The 22,338-nt window shown below is 42.8% G+C and overlaps 1 protein-coding gene and 1 long non-coding RNA gene across 2 annotated transcripts; one reads left to right on the top strand and one right to left on the bottom strand.

Annotated features, from left to right (window-relative positions):
* The first annotated feature begins 208 nt into the window (after positions 1–208).
* LOC127017277 (uncharacterized) lies at positions 209–1,090 on the top strand. Its single transcript, XR_007766558.1, has 2 exons — positions 209–515; positions 873–1,090. It is a non-coding gene; the product is annotated as an uncharacterized LOC127017277 (long non-coding RNA).
* An 11,005-nt stretch (positions 1,091–12,095) lies between these two features.
* On the bottom strand, positions 12,096–20,527 carry LMO2 (LIM domain only 2). The gene is made up of 4 exons (XM_050897854.1): positions 20,491–20,527; positions 19,787–19,964; positions 15,891–16,106; positions 12,096–13,098 (listed from the first exon to the last, which is right to left on the bottom strand). The coding sequence occupies exons 1-4, from the start codon at positions 20,525–20,527 to the stop codon at positions 12,879–12,881; spliced, it is 651 nt and encodes a 216-aa protein (XP_050753811.1). The 3' UTR covers positions 12,096–12,878.
* Positions 20,528–22,338: the final 1,811 nt, after the last annotated feature.

Genomic DNA, 22,338 nt, shown 5'->3' with positions numbered 1-22,338 from the left:
AAATTAAAAAGGTAATGATACACATAGATGGGAAAATAAACTTACTGAGATGACTGTCATTAAAAAAATGTGTTACATCTTAAGGGTATATGCAAATACCAGATTTTTTTAAAGTTTCTTCCACATTTTATTGAAATACATTTTCAGAGAAAGCGTATTTTCATTTCATTTTAGTTCATTTCAGTAAAACATCTTTTCCAGAACACTGTCCCTAGAACTGATTTCCTCTAAGACCTTCAAGGAGGATTCTGAGTCCTGGCTTTGCAATAGGAATCCGGAAATTTTTGCAAACCTGAGGTCTTGTGCTACCAAGCTCCCAGGCCTGTGTGAAGAAGGCCAGTGTCTCAGACACGGCTGCATCGCCAAGCGTTGTCGCTGCTGGAACCTCTGGAACCCAAACCCATGGCCACATCCTCTCCTGAACCACAGACCACAGACCCGCCAGTTTCCGGCCATCAGCTAGTCCACAAAAATCTCGAGTTGAGTGAAAGCGTGTCAAACCCGAGATGTTGCAGGTGAAACATTTCAAGCTCAACAAGCAAAATCCGTTTCCTCAGCGAAAGTAGCTATTAGATAATACAGTCACAAAAATAATTAATTTATAATGCGACAGTGCTGTAAAACTAAGAATCCCAAAGCATTTCACAAACGGTCAATTAAGCTTCACAAGCATCCTCTGAGACAGATAAATATTAAATAGATCACATTTTATATGGAAAAAATCAGATGATATGACAGCTGCAGAAAAAAATAGAAACTACTCTTTTTATGTCCCTCACATTTAGTGAGTTAAATATTCTTATTTGAAAGAAGGAGTTGTTTCTACTGCATGATTTTACACTAGTAATCCTTTTTGCTCTCTTCTTTTTCAGATACCAGTAGTATGTTATTGAGACACTTCATTGTCCTAGCACTATCACTCAAATAAGAACCAAAAAGGAACAAGCTAGTGGTTATATGACTGCGTTTTTGCTAGCTGTTGGGGAGATTTTTGTCCTTTGTAATTTGTATAATTGTAAAGTTCCCTGTAGAGAAGAAAATACAATAGTAAAAGTATATTTAAAATGTTAATAAAATGCTATTACTTGCATTTATGTTTGTTCTTGGTTTTGTGGTCCATGAAAATCTAACAATGCAGAGCCAAGAGAAGCTACATAATTCTTTATTTCTGTCAGGTTTCGTCGAAAGATAGATCCAGAGCCTGGATAGTATTGCTTCTACTACGTGCATAGTTCTAAGGCTTGCATTGGTTGTCAATTGTTACCTTTTTTTGCAAATAATGAAAATCTGCAGTTTAATTTTCTAACATTGTCTTGAGGGGACTTCTTTGGCTCTGTGACACTTTCTATTTTCATTTTGAAAACCTACTTGAACTCTTTTACATTGTTTCAATGGCTGAATCCATCTTCCTCTGCTCCTATTGTGCTCCATTTGATTTGATGTAATTCCGTGTAAATTGACGTGAGACATTACCTTCTGTGGAACGTGCGTGTATTTTGGGGAGGATTTCGTCCCTCAAAAAAACCAAGTTAGATATTGCGTAAAAGTTTACAAACTACACTCTGTATTTCTTTCTTTCTCAAATTCCTTCTTCACCTTTCTTTCTCTTTTGCTGTTTGCTCCTATTTTAGTGTTTAAATCCCTCTGTTACTGGTATAATGCCATGTCATCGTCTGAATTTTCCTTTGCATTCTGAATGACAGCCCACAGCATTAAATAACATTTGCCTGTCAGAGAAGTATGAAACATCATACAGACTGAAAAAAATCAGAAAACCAAGAGCAGACGGACTAAAAAGTATTCATATGTCATATTATTCCTGTATATGTTATCCTTTATGCATAACATAAAGCATATATTACCTTGAACAATTAAAACACTTCTGGAATTTTTGAAATAAAATAATTCAGTGGGTGAAAAGGAAGCCAAATAATCAAGATTTGAGAACAAAGTAGAAACTGTAACAGAAGGAAATACAAAAAAGAATTAAAAATTCTCATCAAAAAGATGAGAAATTAGGAAAATTACTTTGCCATGGGACCACGGGTTTGGCAGATAATATCCACGACAGTAACTATGTGTGCATATGTTCGAGGTGGGCACGTATTTGCAAAGAAAGAAGTTACTACAGTTGTGTAAAGTACTGCTGGGCATCTGAACTGCAGTAATTACATACTCGTTCTTACCTACTGCCCTTCCAAATTAAGTGTATTAGCTTAAACTGTCTGGCAAGTGGGTTCGCATTTAAATTACCACCATCGCTAACACCGCAGCGAGTGGATGAGGACAGCTCCACATCCACAGCTCTCAAGGTTTCTAGATCTTTATTTCTTTTCTGAGAGTTAACGGGCAGTCTTTCCAGCAGTCAGAGGTGTGAGTGCAGCGTGGGTAAAGGTATCCAGGGCCAACGTTACTCGGGGGCTCAGGCAGCGGCGAAGATGGAGATGGAGCGGCCTATAGTTCTGCAGGAGTTAGTTATAAAAATTAATTATCCACACCGGTTAGGCTAAGGGCTCCTCAAGTGTGCATCGAAGAGCTGTCATTTTACTTTCCTAATGGATACCCTAACAATTGCAAAGAACACATAGTGAAAGAGAAATATCTGTTCCTGAAGCTGAACAAAAAATTTGCAAAATACACATTAAACACGCCCCCCCCCCCCCAAAAAAACAAACCAAAAGCAAACAAAAAACCACTTAAAATTCTAGCATTTTAATGTTTTACCCACAGCAGGCTTTGCATTCTCCATCAAATAACTGACAGCTGCACAAACGGTGGAAACAGGTAAGTTAGCATGGCATTCTTCCCGCTCGGTCTAGACATAAAGGTTCTTTTCCACTTTAATAACGGAGCCTCCTTTTTCTTCCATTATTCACCAGTCTTAGAGCCCAAATGGCTAAATATATCAGAGGTATTCCGCAGGCTGAAAATTTCTCAGATTGCTTCGCGCATCCCCTGTTTAATCTTTGAAAGATGATGAGGCTTTTAGCATCCTCCATTTGGTTTTACTTATTGAAAATCTAATGAAACGGCACGCTAGGGATCTTTACCACCGGGTGCTGAGCGTCTCTTGAAATTTACCTAATGCGCGAAGATTTTTGGTCGGGGGATGGTCTACGTTTCACAAGATCAGCTTCTTAGCGCTCTAAATGGACAGTAATAAACGGGCAAAACTGAGACTTTGAGGAGAGTAGACAGCTTGGGGAATTGGTAGTAAGAAAGAAGCTGAGGTCCAGAAAATGTGTATTGTTATTATACTATTATTATTGGGTTTGTTCTTTACTGTAGCAAAGATGCAATAAGGTCAGGGCTTCACAGGAACAACGAGGCAATGACCTTTGCTTGGAAATCTAATCGTGTAAAATTAACGAGAACACAATGAGTGGCTGTAATAAAGAGCACGGAAGGAGTAAGGTGAGAAAATTAAAAATGGGAGCTGTATGATCACGCAGTGACTCCAGTGAATCACATAAACATGAAGATAGTTCAGCAGTCCTTTGAAAGGTGAGGGATTTACATACGAACTGATAACCAAATCACTTTTTCAGGCTTCGCAGGATTGAATCTCAGATGAGATTTGAAAGATGACAGGGAGGTAGCTAAAGGGATCAGAGCCAGAACTGCAGTGAAATGCATACGTGAATAAACTAAATATTACATAGGAGCTTGTTGGACATTTTAGTGACAAATGGGCTATCTGTCAGAGTACAGCTTCAGGCTGCCTTCTGACAGAATGAAACAACGGTTTAAAAAAAAATCCCTTCCTCATTACTGCCCTGTAGACCCAGCCAACAACAACGCCCCTCCTGAATCTCTCCCACACGATGGTAAATTAGCCTTGACAGCTCCAAGGTCAAATGAAGTCAAAGGAATCACCAGGAATTCAACCAATGGACTTTATCTAGCGGTTACAGTGAAGGACTCGAAGCAACCGTAGCTGGAGTCTACTCCCAGCTTTCAACCTTCTGGACCCTACAAGGTATGCCATGTGCAGTAATCCAGGCAGGTCCCTTAGCGCGGAAGGTTGCAAGCTGAATTTGAGCCTCATGTCCTCGTGCCTCTGACCCCTGCGGGTCCTGTTGCGGAGATGAGCTGGGGAAGGAGCACTGTGGCAATAGAACTGTGGCCGGTCTATCTGGAATTGTCCGACGGCCCTACGTGGATGCGCTTGTCTACACCGGTTGCCTAAGGTTGTCAAAAAGCCACCGCTGGTCCTCCCCGATCTTGCACGGCACAGCTCTGAGTCAAGGTGCTCTGTGACTTCAGGCTTGTCTTTTTTTATTAGCAAATCTTTTTGTCTCAGATTCTTAGCTCCGAAATGGGTCTAATATATTTATGTATGTTTGCAGAGTTTGGAATCCCACTTAGAGAGTAATTTTGATAGATTGGGCTTTTTTCTTCAGATGAAAGATTCCGGGTTGACAAACTGGCATTAGCAAGTTTTATTCTTTCGCAGGGTTGCTTAGCTCAGAGTTGGTTTTCCTTTCGTATCATCCTCTCTCACATAAATCAAATATAAGATACTGCTACAAATGTAAACATTAACCTGTGAAACTATCAAAAATAAAGTTTACTTACTTTACAGAGCGTGAATAGCATAGAAAGGCATGATTCTTGCCTCCAAGAGCTAACACATTAAATTAAGCAGATGATAGACTGTAGAAGAGAAACTCAGTGCAGTGGATAATCAGTAGGTGCCTTCGTCAGAGGCCAGCCATGCTAATACCTGCTTTCAGGTTTTGTACATATACAGTTGTGCGTGCTGGATTAATACTGACAGAGAATAGCACTAACAAAGTTCACAGGAGACCAAGATTGCTAAGTTCAAACTTAACTTGGTCAAAAAAGGCAGTAATAAAGCCTCAGGAATATTTATAATTTCATGTGCTTACAGTGTTTTCACTGTGTGTGATTCATGATGCAATGACATGATTCACGGCCTACGGGATGTGTGAAAGACCCTGCTGAAGGCAAGGATTGGAGGAATATTTCATGATCTCGTGGAAAGTGCTGGGACCCTGGTTGTTTTGTGTGGGAGCTCAGAAGGTCTTTCTTTACCCGAGGAAGATGAATAATAATGAGGCACCCCTAGAGAAAATTCTGCTGCTGTTGAGTTTTTCCTGACCTAAAAAAACCCATCAGTATGAAATAGATAGCAGCTCACTTTTCAGCTCCACACACTCTTTCTTTAGGTTATTAGCTGAGATTGTTAACGAGGCGGCCGGTTAGCCGCGGCCGCAGCGGTGGGGTTTTTTGGCTACAAAAAAACCTACTTTGTGCAGTAGGAAAAAGGCTGAACCCAGCGTACATTCATCAGACGACGGCAACAATAAATGACTGAAGTGGTGAGCTGGATTTGAAGAGGTAGCACAAAGATAAAAGACTCCAGAAGCCCTTTGCAATTCCCTTAGTCATCCATGCCCACCGAAGCCTTCTCTTTTGAAGTTTCCAGGAGGCCTGGTGCGACCTTTGGTTGTCCTTTTGGTCAGAGCTCTTATCTGTCTAGTGCAGACCGGGCCTCTTTTTGCTTGTACTACTCAAAAACAGTTATTACCGGGTAAACAAACTTTATTTGCTGATGCACGTTCTCAGTTTCCTTATCAGCTGAACAACACGCTTCTCGTGCATGTTGGGTCAAACTCGCTGCTGGTCCAGCTCCAAGAATTCCAGGGCGACTGCACCACAGCTCGTTTGACGCTTGCTCGCACCTACCGACTGCAAACAAACCATAACCACGTTGTGATGGAGCGTTGTCTTACGAGCCCGACCGAGAATTTCCCGGTGTTGCAAAGCATCCTTAGATTGATGATTGCAGGTCTTAGATCTTTTTAATGAGATATCAACATGATATCTAAGCACTGTTTTGAGTAGCTGTCAAGATGCTTCGGGATATTGTCAGACTGAAGACTATGCGTCTTATCGAAGAAGAATTTCAGTTTTATTGTGATTGTCTCTTTAAAATAAATGTAAATAAGTAAAACACCTGTATCTCAAAACCAGTTTGCAGCTGTTGTGAAATACATTGGTAAAGTTATCTGATATGAGATGCAAGACACATACCTGAGGAGAGGAGAAAACCAAAGCCCTAATCCCAGCCCAGAATCAGGGATCTAAAAAAGTCAGAAGGCTGGAGGCTGAAGTCAAGGGCTCAGCTGTCATGGTTGAAAAGCTACTCCCTGTACTAACAAGCATCCAAACCTACTGCCATGGAAAGGGAAAATACATCTTGTCACTGACATCTTATGTTGTGGAAGCTACGCACAGAGAGCAGGAGTCACTATACAGTATTTCACTGATACAAGGATCATCAGTCGGTTATGAATAAACTCTTCTAAACCCTCAGCTGTTCTATCCAGGGGCTTTTGCCTCCTTCCTTGTATCTCAGATGCTGGTTTGCTGGTCTGCTGCACCCCTGCTTCCAGATCTTTTTTTGCCATGAGTAGCCTGCCAAACATTTGTAGTAGCTTTCAGGCAAGAGAAATGCGTTTACTTTTTTGTCTTTTAGACAGAGGGCCACAATGATTAACCAAAGCAAGAAAACAAAAGCCTGCCTTGCTCTTCAGGCTTCTTTCGTAGCCTTCTTAGTGTGAGCTTTTACCAACCAACCCAAGAAGATACAGCCCTGAAGAGGAAACATCTCAGGAATCGTGTGAAAGGTAGCTGGCACAGAGCTACTGGACTACAAAAGGAGTTAGTTCTCTTGGGTCATGGCTTTAAAAGGTTATTCCTCTTTCAACACTGCAGAGCAACGGCTACTTTCCACCACTCCAGTCACTCCTGTTACAGCATCCCTCCTTGCCCCTCCATTCCAGCACCTCCACAGAGATCAAACTTCTTGCAGTCCATTCACCCTTGGTTACAGGCGTTGTGCTGGTCTAGAAATGTAACCAGAATATGCCAGAGAGAAAGCAGAGACGAGCAGGAAGCATTCAGCAAAAAGTGTATTCAACTTTTTCATTCAAAAAAAGAAAAATCTCTGCCCTGAAAATCTTAAATGGGTTTTTCATGCGTGATCTGTTTTGCACCCCCCAAAAACCTAAATATTTGAAAACTAAATTTTTAATAGAGAAACAGTTTAACAGGAGCTTTTTGATCATCCCTTTGCTGTTGGCGAAGAACACAGATAAGGGGGCTTAAGGGTGCTTCAAGCATTGCTTGAGTATTGCTACAGAGAGTGAAACAGTGGCTCGCTCTCTGTATTTGAAGAATAAGCCATAGATGTCCTCAAATGCATTTATTTTAGCAGAAGTTCATGGGTTTTTACCACCATGCCCAACGTCCCCACAGGCTGTTAGCTCCCGATTCCGCAAACACGGCTGAGCTTTATATGCTGGATTGTCTGTCATGCAAGGAGGGATGTATATCACTGTCAGGCATAATTCATAGAAAGTATCCATATAAAATGCTATTTGAGACCGCTCTCCGACTTTCAGAGTGTATTTGAGATCCCCACCGTCGGACAGGTCAGGCCATGCGGTACCCATACTGGCTTCGTCAGCGGTTGCCAAATGGTCCGTGGTTGAGTGGTCACAGTCAAGCCAAGAGGTCTGACTTCTGCTCTCGTAGAAGTTTGGCTGAGTTACTGGGTGATTTTTAAGCAGGTGATGTTCATCTTGTGCCTCAGTTTCCCCACCTATGGTGCAGGGCTTGTAGCTTAAAAAGGGAAAGAGTAATGCATTAATGCATTAATGCTTGGAAGGCACTTGAAAAGCGTTAAACGAAACATGGTATGCTCCCGCAAAATATGTTTATTAATTAACCATCAGAGATCTGCTGGTTTATTAGGAACCTTTCAGAGATGTGCCTTCTCATTAGCCTGGTACAAAACAACCCACAGCAGGAGGGAACAAGTTGCTTCAAACAAGGTTCAACTTTCTGCCAGTTTAATCTTCATCTCATTGACAGACTTCTGAATCTTAATTTAATTGTAGTTCCTTAGATGTTTTCTGGTATCGTATCTCAATCTTTCTGTTCTGTGACTTTTTATGATTTCTTTTTTGTTGTGGGACAGAGGAATAGATCGGTTTTTTCCAGTGTCCATTAAAATTCCCTTTGCCTGCAGTGCAGTATGCACTATAAAAGAGATGAACCTGCTGCAAGTGAAATAAGCTGATGCTGCACTGTCTTTTTAGAGCAACAAAAATCTTTATAGATTATTTTTCCAAGTGTCATGAATCTCCTTCAAAGTCACAAGTGACTGTTATCAATTAATATACTTAATAGTCTCATTTTCAATTCACATTCAGGCCGTACAGAGTCTACGCTCGCCCTGGCAGATGCTTGAAAGCTTTGCCTTTCAGAGATAAAATGTTACCTTGTATGTGATGGGGGTGGTAAGGGGGGGGTGATTCAGGAGCCGAAAGACATGTTAAAGTGCAGCACCTGAGGCCTTCTTGTTTTCTGAATTTACAGTCTCGGGCTGGCAGTCGTATAAATGAGTGATGCTCTCTGATGTTCTCTTCCAAGCAGGCTACGAAATTGGCAGGGAGTCTTCGGTTTTGTGCTGATGTGTCCAGAATTCAAATAATTTGGTTCTTGGGTATAATGACAATTGGAGGCACAGTATTACCTTGAGAAAAAGAGACGGGAGAGACAGCTTCTGTATCCTGTATTGAATTAACAACCGACTCCCATTTACTCTCTCTGCTGAAAACTCTATTATGCGGGGTTCTTATTGCCCTTATTCAAGGGCATGGAATTAAAAAAGTGATATCGATGGTAATGCTCTCATCTTCCTACCATGACATTGAATAATGGGGACAAAGAAGGGAAATCTTGAAGGATGACATGCCTTTTAAAATACTGCTGATATTGAAAACATATAAAGGACAATGAATTTGAATATCATATGCAGATTTTTGTGCTTTTTGCTTATGACTTTAAATAATCTTTGCTTTTATTTTCACTGTTGGTTTTGGAACATTTTATTTTCTTGTGATTTCAGGAGAGAGTCCTTACATACTTGAGATGAGGACGGAGGTGAAGTGTTGGTTACACTAATTCCAAGAGAAATCTGTTCTCTCTCCTCCTGGATCCGGAGAGCAAGAGTTAGGAATCTGGCGGGGAAAAGTCCACCAACAGACTGGTATAATTTTACAGATAGAGTAATACAACTGCTCAAGTGGAGGCCCTTCTTCTGGCACAAGCTGTCATTTTCCAGTTCAGCTTAAGCCCTTTCTGAAGTTACATAGGCTAGATAAAACTGGTGGTCTTATAACAAAATAAGAATATCCACTGTGGACCCTGCAGCATCCTTCCTTTACAAAGATATTCATTTAGGCTTAAAAATGTATTTTCCTGTGTAAATGATACCTTACACAAAATAATGAGTGTATTTCCATTAGGAAGTTTTAAAAATTTTACAGAATAAGGGATAATATCCCATTTTACAGGCGAGTAACTGAGAAGCAGAATATTTAGCTACCTTGCCAAAATTCACACAGGAAATACTTTCTGAGGTGGGAACAAAACACGGATCTTGCTCTCATTAGTGCAAACCCACAAAGCCTTCCTGAACTATTGACACTCTTACCTAATCTCAAGCCAGATGTTAACGAGGCCCCTTACACTAAATTTTCGGTCAAACCTCTCTGTGAGGTGGAATCATGGAAATTAGCTCTGCAGCATGCCCGAGTAAGGTTAAAAATTACACTGGAAAGGGTTTAGGGAACAAGTGTCAAAACTCTTACCTGTAGTGATATCCATTGATTCCGACCATATCGATGCTATCGTTATGCTGGTGGAACTCTGGGATGGCAGTTATTGTAGAGTCAGTTACACCGTCGTGCTGTATGAGATCAGGATGCGGCTCAAAACCTTTTCATGGCAATTCTGAAAAGTCAAAAGCACGGCTTACTTTGTCAAAGGGAAGCTCGTTTTATCTCCCACGGCCCCTCGCATGGTCAGGACTATCAGTAGATGACTACCTGGGATCTGAAACACATGGTCTTTGTTCAGAGGCCCTTCAGCTGGCAGCGCCGTGGGATGGAGCGGAGTCCCGGTCTCCCCAGCGTACGACACTGATACCGGTTCGTCTCCATCATTAGCGTGTGACTACAGAAAAATCAGCTTTATAGCTGATTAGCATCGTCTGCAAAATTTTCTTGCCATGAACTAGTAGATGTTCATGAAGCCGTAAGCACTCCTCTGCCCTGCTCGTACGATAGTGCTATCGAGGTATATTTTTTCGGGGAAAGGAGAGGAGGTGAAAGAAGAGGGGTTCTGAGAGGGACATCACAATGACATGGCAGGGCATGATGACCTGGAAAGCTTTAAAGACATCTGCCATGAAGCTGTTTGTACTACCTTGTCCGGTGATGCGCAGCTCACTGTTTATGTGCTCCCACGCACCGATCTGAAGAACGATTGTGCACCTCCACTCTGTGTTAGCATCCTGCTTACGTCCACCAAGCTGTGTAAACTAACAGGGATATTGAGACTTCGTTTCTAGCTGGACCGAATATTTGCAAGGAGCCACTGAGGGTGAAGAGAGATGATAGCTGTATTTTCCTTGGGTACATAGCTTTCTTGCCCGTGCTGGCAGGATTACATTTTAGGCTAAGAATTATAATTATAACCAGCTGCCTGTGGCCTCCAGAGGTCAGCATATCACTTGAGAAGAGCTAAATCGCAGCCCCCTCGAACTATACTTTTCAAGCACGATCTCATTATGTATAGTTTCCAGTTTCACTGGTAATAAGATTTAAAGGTTTTGTCCCCAACGCTCGTTGTGACAACAAAAGCAAGAGAAGAAAAAAGAGCTCTCAGAATATCCATCGTAAAATGCAAAATGTTGTCATTGGTCAGTATTGCCACTTGGATGAGAGATCCCTTAAGTGACAAGTTTATTGAAAATAATCAGACAAATAGATATCCACATGCTTAGGTGCTATTCCTTACATGTTAGTACTGATGGGGTGAATGGACATGCCAGACGTCTTCTGAGTGGACTGTCAGACTCGTTCAACGGTGTTATAAGCTTTAGTTGTTTAGTACGTTTGAACACAACGTGCAGTTCTAGTGACACTCTCGAAAATGGTAACGTAGAACCAGAAAACATACAGAGATGAGAAACAGAGATTATCAGAGGCGTGAAAGAGCTTTCATGCAAGAAGGAACGTAGACTATTCATCTCAGAAAAAATAAGTTGGAGGGAATATGATATAGGTCTTCAAAGTCAGGAACAGTGAAAAAAAAGGCGATAGGAAATGGCTATTCATTGTCTCCCACGATATGGTGGTCAACCAATGAAGTTATCAGGCAACAGGTTTTGAAATAAACACAGCAGAGAATTTAACTGTGAAAATCGTTGCTTTGGGACTTTGTGGAGGCCAAAGAGTCAAAAAAACGGGACTAGGCAAACTCACGGAGAATGGGTCTGTGGGTCGGTGTTAAGCAGAGGGGTCTGAAGGCAAGCTCCCACAAAGCTCATCGGACCTTCCTGCCAGCTGGAAAGGCTCCATGCGGAGGTCACTCCCTGCTTGCCTGAACACCCACTAATTGTCTCCATGGGGGTAAGATATCGAATGTCCACTTTTGCCTGACCAGGCATACTTCTCAAGTTCTTAGTATTACTATAGTGCTAAGAAATTTGCTAAGAAACTTCCTTTTGCTTAAGAAGCAAGTGACAACAGTCTTTGCAGGAAAGTCTCTGAACTTCATTCTTTCTAAATACTAGCAAGCATTGATTGCTCTAGTGATATTATACTGGATTCAATAGTCCAGAGCAAAATCAGGACGAGCTACCTTTCTAGGAGACCCTAATCTTACATGATCTCCTCTGAGATCAGATAGGCTCTCTCTTTGTTGCGAAGTAACACCCAAATGTATTTGTCAGTGGGCCACCAGCCTCAAAACATCCTCATAAACACCAAAGAGCCTCAGAGTCACACAACACTATCTAATTTCTCCTTGGCATGAAGAACTCTACAAGGCTTACTGAGACCTCAGTGTTCTCACATTACTGCTTTGAAACACAACTTTAAGTGGATCCAGCAGGCATGAGCCGTAGACAAAGTGTAGAAACCCTGCTACAAAAAAATAATACAAACAAAAAATCCAGCCCAACTCCAAAAAACAGAAATAACGACACTCAAATCTTCTGTTACTTTTATTAAAGCTGCAGAGTCTTACTACACACAACAAATATTTTATTGATATAATCTAAGTTAATAAAATAGTTCAACAACTCTTTAGATTTATATTTGTATAGAAATGATCTGTGGAACATCTCATCTTGAAATAGCAGTGCCCAAAACCAACTATTCAGCAGGATTTTTTTAAAGAAGAGTTTGGGACTAGAGGATGCACTGTTCATTCTCAAAGAAAAAAAAAAATCCATGCAAAAATAACCCCCACCCTCTTCCCACTTTCTCTCCTACCCGAAGTGTAAGGCCGTATACAATGACCACGTAAGTGATGGCCCTTTTCTTCCAGTATTCTTCCTCATGTCTACATTAGGAGCTGTCGTCTAAACTCAGTAACTAAAACAAGACGAAAAGAAAATTCAATTGCACAATCCTAGTCTGCAGGTGACAAAGTCATAACATCTCTTTACAGAAGTCCCTACTCTTTTTCCAGTTATGAGAATTCGGTGTCGTGTTGTGTTTGTTCCCCAACTCTCGCCTACATGGCTGATGTCAGTTATTGTCCATACACCTTTGTGAACAGAAGTCAGTCTATCTACTATTGCTTCGGTCTCCCTTCTTCACCTATATGTAGTTTAGCTTCTACGTAGCACTGCCTGCAAAGGGCCGACTCTGTGGTATTTTCCCCCCATTTTAGACAAAGCCCATAGCTCAAGTGATGATCTCCTCGCTGCAGCTATGCATCGGTGTCGCCCGTGAGATGTCTTTTATAGACTATGAGGCATGTCTTTGCTAGATCATTCCATTTATCTTAGTCCACTCGTAGATGTCCTGTTCACATACTATGTCCGAGTTGATGAGGAGGTATCTGTCCCCAACACAGAAATGTTTCTGGCAGGCAGCACATTTGAAGCATTCAAGGTGATACACTTTATCCTTCACCCGCATGGTCATCTCGTAAGCCCGGATTCGCTTGTCACAGGAGGCGCAGAGGCCATCTTGGCCAAAGAGCCTAAAACAACAACAGCAGAGAAGTAAGCAGAGTTCCTTTGCTGGCGAGACGGGAAAAAACAAATCAAAACATCAACGCAACGTCATTGATCCATTAGTCATAGCATTGCCAAGTTAGATAGAGGTCACATGGAAAGCTGCTGAGCAGAACTCTAAACTTCGCAATACCAAAACATGAAGTAGAAAGTCCAAGGTCCTCCCCTATTTTCAATATAATTGACTTCTCTGATCAATAACCTTATCCTGAATTGCTGAGCAGCTTCAGGAGGAGTAAAGGTTCCCCAGATCATAGCATAAAGTTGTGCCATGCTAATACTTCCACTTCTGTGATCGATAGAAATTACCTTTCCATTGATAAATTTTGCCTATCTTCAGCTGTTGCTGTTATAGTTTACAGAAAGGAGTTGACACAAGCCATGGTCTCAGACTCCCTGTCTCTTGTCGTTGCCTCCACATTGGAGATTCTTTCGAACCCAAACATGTCGATATCCGTGAAGTCACTCCTGCTGGGTTTCAGAAGGATACATGCTAAGACCTTCTACATACTTATGCTAGCCCAAACAATTTTATGATGTGGACTGCTCTTTAATCCACATTGCGAAACCCTGCTGAGATCATGATGGTGTTGTCTATTAAAAGGAGCCTCTTAACGAATGCACTAGATATGTATTCCCCTCGCGACATGCACTACCATTCAGCTGGAGCAGTGCGACATACTCAGCTCTGTGTGAATGCCAGCCTTTCATGCAGTCTGCTGGCTACGGAGTTTGTAAGTCAAATCATTAATAAATAAGCAGGAATATATTATTATTTTTTCTTAAAAGGGGGGAGAAATGCTACGCATGACTTGTTCAATGTATACACCTATTGAGTTTGACTTCGAAGTTTCCATACTAATTCTGGAAAGATTTTTCCCACCTCCTACACTTCTCTTACATGTGCTGTGCCTGCTTCATATTATCTTCTGAACTGGAAAAAGGATGCCTACTAAATTAAGAGAGATCTTTAAGGGGAAAAGACATCATTTCTTTCGTCTGCCAGGAGATGTCAGTGTTTGCTTCTGCCCAACGAAAGTAATACTAAGGTTACACAAAGGTTGCCAAATTTTTCATTAATGAGGGAAGATATTATATGTTGCATTATTAAATAAATAAAAACGTTGAATTTCACTGCAAGAAAATACATTAATTGTATTGCCATACTTTCTGTTGCTTCCATTTTAAGATGAAAAGTGTTTGGAAAGTGTAATTACCACTGGATCACTGCTGGACTGTTGTGTATGCGGAGTATTTACAAGCAGTCCCATTAGCAGAACTCAGTTTCTGCTTAGCAAAATTCCCATCAGTAAACGTCAGGGACACCATAATTAGGAACTCCACTGAGATTTTGGTTTGGTTTTTATTGGCAGGTAAATTAGCCTTCAGTAAGATAGCTGAAAAAATATCAAATACCATTATTCTGTTCCACAGACCTCCTGAAACGTCAGGGATCCATCAGAAGAAATGGTACACAACCAGCACAGCAAAGATCAATACACTTTAATTGTAATCATGAATGTAAAGATCTTTTGTTATCAATTTTTGTGAAATATCTTGATCTCAATTTAATCCTTCTACTTGCAAATTCTGGCAAAACAAATAGGCAGAGGGAGGTTAATGAAAATACCTGTAACAAGGGTATTTGTAGGATCTGATTCAGCAAAATGTGCAAATTCTTGTCTATTCGGGACCAGGCTTAAGAACGCTAAAAATCCACTGGATCCAAATTAGTGCAGTCAAACTTTCCTGTATTGGCTGTAGCTTTGCAATAAACATACAGCACGTTGCATCCTTCTGCTTGAAGCGTCCCAGATAACTTCACCAGCGATGCAGAAAGTGACAGGGATCAATCCGCGTATAAAAGGCAGTGACTTCAGACACCAGGCAGGTACAGCAGCCCTGCTGGCTAGTGGAATCGAGCATCTCTTATAGAGCTGCTGTTACTGCATCAGGAAAATGAATTTAATTCAGTTACCTTGGATACCATGTTCTTAAATGAGAGAACTAAATGATCTTTCATCTGTCGCCGATCTTGGCACCTGGTTTTATATACCTTTCAGCTCCAAGGCAATGCTTGGAGAAGCACAGAACTTCTTAAAACCATTCGGGGGAACTGGTTCGTTGTCAGCTCAGGGGAAGCTTGCTGAAATTCATCACCTTTTCCCAATTTCTGCTTGCCAGAATCCCAGGCTGACACTGCGCGGGTCGCCTGGAGCTAGCAGGTTATGTCTGTGCAGGCTGACGAATGCCAACAACCCCAAAGTCCTAGGAGTTCTGACTATATTCTTCACATTTTCAAAATGCCAACAACCCCAAAGTCCTAGGAGTTCTGACTATATTCTTCACGTTTTCAAATAATTCTCTTTTGTCCACAACGTGTAGCAATGCTTTCATTTGCATTTAAAAATGCTTTGTTTTTCCCAACAAGATTTTTAAGATTTAACCTATAAACAACTCTAAGTGACCTAATCAACACAGATAACCTCTGGATTTATCTGTAACTTACCGCAGAACCCCAGCAGCACCATAAAGCATCTGTGCATGAACCCCCAAAATATATGAGCCCATATTGTAAACCTGAGCTTGCAAACGGTGCTGTGTTACAACCGTGACTGCTGTCCGGCTTTACGTTTAAGAGTAGCCAAAAATGAATTCTTTATGGATCTTTGCTCCCTAGCTGTACTAATTAAATGACTAAGCAAAGCTGAAATGATAGAAAGAAGGGGAGCGAGGGTAGAAGGAGTGGGCTGTGTACCTGAGATAGTCCCTTCTGCAGAGCTTTCTGCCCAGTTTGTAATACAACCGTCTCCCCACTTCTCCGAGCCTGCACCCGCACAGGTCGCAGCTGAGGCAGTCTTCGTGCCAGTACTGATCGATGGCTTTCAGGAAATAGCGGTCCCCGATGTTCTGCTGGCATCCGCCGCATGTCAGCAGCGAAGGGGGAATTTGGAGGACTTCATCCACTGGCTCCCTGAGGGAATGAAAGAATCGTTGGAGAAGGAAAATGTACTCTGCGAAAGCATCCGCATGAGAAGAAGGAGAAGGAAAAACAAAACAAAACACAAGATTGGTCAAGTTAGAACAGGGATTGCATCCTCATTTTTTTCTCCCAGCAGAGTAAATGATTTATCCCCTTCTGGCATGAGGAGCAGGACTCTTGTTTTGCTTTAAAAAAAAAAAAAAGAACAGCTTAAAATGTAAGGAGTTAATAAGAGTATCCAAAGATTTGCTAACTTTTTTTTTCTTCAAAGAATAATGCATAAACATGACAATTTCTGTATCACCCCTGTGTATTCATTACTGTAAAGGCTTCTACTACTTTACTAGGACGCTGGTATCTGTGTAGATACATCATTTTTCTTCTACTGGACAGAACATGAATTGCTCAGTCATGTGTCTCAATCCATGCAGTTCTTACAAAAGAAATACCTTTCCCATAACATGATTCTTCCACAATTAAAGGTTGCACTTTTTCAAAAGTGCAATCAAAAAGCTGCCTGTGTTCACCATTTCATAGAAACGCTGGTTATGTCTGTGCAGGCTGACGAATGCCAACAACCCCAAAGTTCTTACTATATTCCTCACGTTCTCAAATAATTCTGGTTTGTCCACAACACGTAGCAATGCTTTCATTTCCATTTAAAAAAAATGCTTTTTTTTCCCCCACAAGATTTTAAAGATTTACCTATAAACAGCTGGAAGTGACCTAATCAACACAGGTAATCAACACAGATAGGATTTACCTATAAATCACTGAAGAAGCCCAGCATTACCATAAAGCATCTGTGCATGAACCCAAAAATATATGAACCCATATTGTAAACCCGAGCTTGCAAGCTTTGGCTGCAGTGCCGCTGGAAGCAGAGGGTATTTCTGTCTCACCAAGGGCTAAAGGACTAGAAAAGGCATCTGAGGGATTTTCCATGCAGTCAACTTTCCGTTGGGAAATGTAAATTTGAAGACTAAGTCTGGGGATGTCATTTCTCTGAACAGCATGAAATGAATAAATACAACAGATGAGACTGTTGCCCAACTGGTTTAAGTTTTGCTGCTGTTTTTAATAGAGCCAGAATTTTACCTCATTTAACTGCAGGACTTCTGTTTTCCCTTCAGCTAAGGACATGAATCCCCTGGGATGCGTCTATGCCAACATAGCTCAAACAATTACTTGGGATTTACACATCCCTGCGTGAAAAGAGGCACAAATCTTTATTGTGATATTAGCGCTGACTCTTCATGCACCTTATTTTTTTCCCCTTTTTAAAAAGCTCTGAGATCTAGGATGGTTCTGGTAATACCTGGGGATAAAGCAAGAATTTTCTTCAAAGCTACTTTCTTAAGGAATTCTCTTCTCTGCCTTTTTGTGTAATTTTACAAGTTCTGCCAAAAAAAAAAGAACAGCAAAAAAAAATTAAAAGAAAGGCGCCTGAGCTCAGTTCTGCAAGGTTTGCAGCGACCTGGTGCTGCCACTGAGGGCCTCATCCAAACCCCAGGGACGTTAATAAAAAAAACTATTGGATCAATCCTTTAAGCACTTGCTTAATTTTAAACCCGTGGCTAACGGCAAGGAAGGCGTATGTTTGCACATTTATGCTTCGCTGGATGATGACCGAGGTGCTCAATATCTGGTAGAGCGGAGCCCCGAATTTTTTCATCTGTTATTGGGTTCTCGCTCTAGCACCGTGTCCCTCAACGCTTTGTTTCTGTCGCCGGTCTGTCCTCCCTTAGGCTGGTGGGGGCAGAGGAGACCTACACTGATGGAGAAGGATCAGGCTGCTCCCAGTTTCCAGCAGGCAACAGAAAAAAATCACATTACTACTGCTTATTTACTGGGTCAGCGGTTTTCTGGGCAAAAATTACTTCCTTCAGCAGGGAGAAACGACCACTGGTCAAGAACTTCTGTGCTGAGAAACCGATCCTGCAGTTTTTATTTAGGCAAGCTGAGCACTGAGATATTATCTGATTATATTCTGTTCTGGTTTTCACTCTTCTAAGTTTAAACTGCTGTGCCCTGCAAGTTGTGTCATAACATCCCTCTGCTACCAGCTCTCCATCCTGTGAGTTTTTGTTAAAATCATGGGGAACTCTGGGATTAGGCCCTAGTTTTTCCAAGTTTATTCTTTTGGGCCCATGCTCCCTTTCCTAATGGGTGGGCTCCACTCTGACAAGTTCTGAGAGCCTTCCAATAGAAGGAAATGCGCATTATTATCCTTTATTATCCCTTATTTGAAACTTCAGGTGTACCCCAAAATATTTCATCTTACGGGTGTTCAAGAATCACAAGCCGGGTTTCTCTGAAAGCCCTAAACTCCGGAACAGCCTGGCGGATGTTTACGCAGAACAGAATTGCTGGTTTAGGCATTAGCTTTTTGATGTCCATAGATTTCTAAGCCAGTACTTAAGTCACTAGAACACAAGGTAGGTAAATAAATAAAGATGACTAAAACTTGGTAGTTGAAACCTGGACATCATATACCTAGGAGCTTGGATTATCGTTTCTTAAAAAAACAGGATAAAATAAGAGAAAATGTAACATATAAAACATCAGATGTGACACGGAATGAATTGATTTAATCCCCAAAAGAAACAGTTCCCGTGTGTTCACTCCGGGCTTCAAGCAATGGCATTTTTAGTATCTCACAGGAAACAAACCACGAATGACTCAAGTTTACTAAGAGCAATGTTTTAAGCGTTATCTGAAAAAGGAGATTTTATAATTAATTTTTTTTCTTCTCTCTTATCATGCTTCCAGACAAGCATAGCTGCAGTTATTAGCATGTACAGGGCTGAAATGACTCTGGTTGTATGCCGAGTTACCATGCCTCTCGCCAGCGGGATGCCTGTGCGTGCAGGAGGGACGGGACAGCTGCGGAGTGCAGCCCGAAAGCCTGCATCAGGACACGAGAGCTGGTCCCTTCCCGAGTGGGAAACCCACGGAGGGAAATTCTCGTCTTCTACATCCCGTCAATCAAATCTTTCTACATGCCCTTTTGCAGAACACCCTGCCCCCACCAAAGCAGTTCATACGAGCTCTTGAAAGTTGCATTATGAAAATGTGGAAGTTGGGCACCCACAGATAACAGCTCTGACCTTTCACTGTAATCGCCTACAGCGAGTTGGGCAGATCAAAGATGGGGCAGAGAGGGTCCCTCCGAATGAAAACCACCTTCAGATTTGGAAAGCGGGATGCTCTCCCTCTCCCTGAGCCCTTCCCAGCACCCTTGGGTCGGATGAACGGGTGGAAAATGCCCTGCCCGGGGGGGGGGGGGGGATGCCACCTCCCTGCGCCCGGAGGCTGCTCCCGGTTGCTCTTTCCCACAACTTGGGGAGCTCTCATCAACCTACACCCCACCGCCAGCCCCCCCACGGGGCCGGGGCCGCCGCCCGTAGCAGGGGGCTGGGGCAGCCCGGCCGCCGGTGCTCGGTGCCCGGCTGCCCCCGGTGCGGCTCGGCGCGGCCAGGCGGGGAAGCGGGGGGGAGAGGAGCGGCGGGGAGGGGGGCTCGGCAGCCCCCGGGAAGGGGGCTACCGGGCACACAATGCCGGTGGCGGCGGAGCCGGTTAAGTGGCTCCGTCGGGGAGGATGAGTGGCCATCGAAAGGCTCACGGGGAGGGGATGGGGGGGCAGGCGGGGAGAAAAAGAGGCCACTTACTCGGAAGGATCGAGGCTTTTCCTCTCGATGGCCGATGACATTGGCAGGGCTTGTTCCTTTGTAGCGTGCCTGTGGTGGGATCTGCCCCCGCTGCCCCCGCAAAGGCTGTCTGCTCTCGAAGCCTTTTCACCAGCCGAGTTCCCCCTCCGCCCCCCAATGACATTCACAGGATTTCCTCCTGCAACACCAAAGAGAGAGAGAGAGAGAGAGAAAGAGAAAGATGGGCTGGGGCTGCTGCCGCTGCCGCCGCCGCCGCCGCCGCCGCTCCTGCTGCTCTCCCCGCCGGGCTCCGGCTCCGCAGGGCTTGCCCCCGCCGGTTCTAACCTCCCATCCCCGCAGCGCTCCTCCTGCGCGCCGGCCGGCGGCGGCGGCAGCGGCGGTGGCGGCGGCGGCGGCGGCGGGGCAGCTCCCGCGGCCGCGGCTGCGGCTCCGGTGGCGGCTGGGAAGCGGCTGCGGCGGCTGCCACCGCTGCCTCAGCCCGGAGCTCCCTGGGCTCCGCTCAGGCTTTCCGCCTGGGCAGCTCTGAACATGCTCTGGGAGCCGGGTTGGCTACGCTGCAAATGGGGAGATCAGCATCGCTATTATTATTATTATTACTCCGTGGCTCAGCCCCGGGTCTCTGGTTTCATTTCCTTTTTCCTGATCACGATTCAAATACAATAGAAGGAAATCACACTTAAAGAGACAGCTGCCCATTTCTTAACTGGACTCCTGGGGATTTAGCAATACAAACAGCAGCATCACGACTCGCTGGGTTCCTTAAAGAGACAGAGCTGGGGCTCCCCGGAGCCAGGGCTGGGAGCTGACGTTGCATTTTCACGTTGCAAGGGCATTTAATAACACTTTCTCGTTGGACGGGGGGTGCTCAGGTAGGCAGGCAACCTGAAAATGATCCCAAGGGCTGGAAAAAAATAAGTGCCTTGGTTCCGTATTACTGGCTGCTTCTCAGCTCCACACAGGACCAAAGCGACAGTCACCGTCTCCTCTCCCTCTCCTTCTCTTACATATATATGCACATGCCCGCACGCACACATATTTTTGTACAGTACTTTGAGATCGACAGGTAAAGAAGCTAAGTATTCTTTTTCTACCTAGGATTCAAACTGGTCAACTAAATTGTGTCTCATTTATATCCCCCAGTGAACATTTACGGGTGTCTGCTTCTAGACATCCCCTACTTCTTGGCAAGCAGTATAACAAATTTATATCTTGACACCGTTTGATGTTAATGAGCTATAAAAGCCGGAGAGTACGAAGTATCGATCTGTAATTAATCACAGAGAAGCTAAAGATGGGAAAGTCTTGCCTGAGTATCTCTGTTTCCCCTCCCACCCTTCCTCCTCTCCATCAGCACAGCACATCCCGGAAAGGACTGATTTACAGTGCCAGAGTGAAAACTATTACAGCAATTCGAGCATTTCCCAGTCTCTGTGGCATTAGATACTGGCTGTTGCTGGAGGCAGAGTTCTGGATGAGATGAACTGCTTGCCCTGTTAATTCCTTTAAAAACAGCAAGAAAATATCTGTAATAAAGCACTAGCGAATAGTAGGAGAAATACTTCGCTTCCATATTAATTCCCAGAAGAGAAATGTATTTGATGTCTATTTTTATGACTACATTCTAATTTTTTCAGCTTTTTGGCAGCTAGGGATATAATATCTGCAATACATTAATGAGCCCGATTCAAAGATTAGTAATGTCAGCAGCAGGACTGTTATTCATTTCAAGGGGCTTTGAAGCAAGCTCTCGCAATACTTTAGAGCCATCACTGGTCATTAGAACACATCTTTCTTATTCTTTAAAAACATTATCTCCGATGTATTTTAAGCTATTACAGTATGACACTCACTCTTATTTCTGTTAAAGGAAAAGGCTCTTTTATTAGGTTTTCACAGACAGGACTGAATTATATGATGACTATTTAATTTCTGATCTATTTACACTGTGATCAGAAAAGTAAAATGTAAACCTTTCCAGAAGACTGAATAATTAAACTATTGCCAGACCCCCCCCCCCCCAAAAAAAAAATCTGCTAGGAATTTTATTATGTTGGCTTAAAAAAATCATAAATTTAATTTAAAGGTGGTTCAAAAACATGCATAAGGACTTCAAACATGTTAAAAAAAAAAAAAAGACATTTCTATGAGCTTGGTTTCTCCTGCCTCTGTGTCTCAAGGTTTAATAAAATATAAACTCTGAGTCAAAATTTCCCTGGTGATTGGGGTATTCATATTCTGAATAGCTCCTGATGGCATAACGTGAACAATTCCATAATGCCAGGTAAATTTTCTGGTTTCAGATGGCAAAGTTGTGCATACACTACAGACATACTGGCATGCTGCCTCCCTTCTATTTATTTCCAAAATTCACAGGAAATTAATATCTTTAAGACCTCTGTCCCTTTGTCTATCTAAAAGAGATCAGCCGGTTCAAAAGTTTTAGTGAGGGACAAAAACATTGACACTGGCACATGAGGAATCACTTAATTCCTCAGAAAAACAACATAAAAATGCGGACTTATAATACACAGTGGCCAGTGATTATGGGAAAA

The sequence above is a fragment of the Gymnogyps californianus genome, chromosome 5 (genome assembly GCF_018139145.2).
Source record: "Gymnogyps californianus isolate 813 chromosome 5, ASM1813914v2, whole genome shotgun sequence".
In the NCBI taxonomy this organism is placed as follows: Eukaryota; Metazoa; Chordata; class Aves; order Accipitriformes; family Cathartidae; genus Gymnogyps; species Gymnogyps californianus.
The sequence above is the reverse complement of the archived record's forward strand: the minus strand, read 5'-3'. Positions and strand labels throughout refer to the sequence as shown.

Excerpts from the sequence above, each read along its gene's own strand:
- LMO2 (XM_050897854.1), bottom strand. The coding sequence starts at position 20,527 with ATGCTGCTGTTTGTATTGCTAAATCCCCAGGAGTCCA. Across the intron at positions 19,965-20,490 it reads GCTAAATCCCCAGGAGTCCA|GAGGAAATCCTGTGAATGTC; the intron begins GTTAAGAAATGG and ends TTGGTGTTGCAG. Across the intron at positions 16,107-19,786 it reads AAAAGCCTCGATCCTTCCGA|GGAGCCAGTGGATGAAGTCC; the intron begins GTAAGTGGCCTC and ends TCATTCCCTCAG.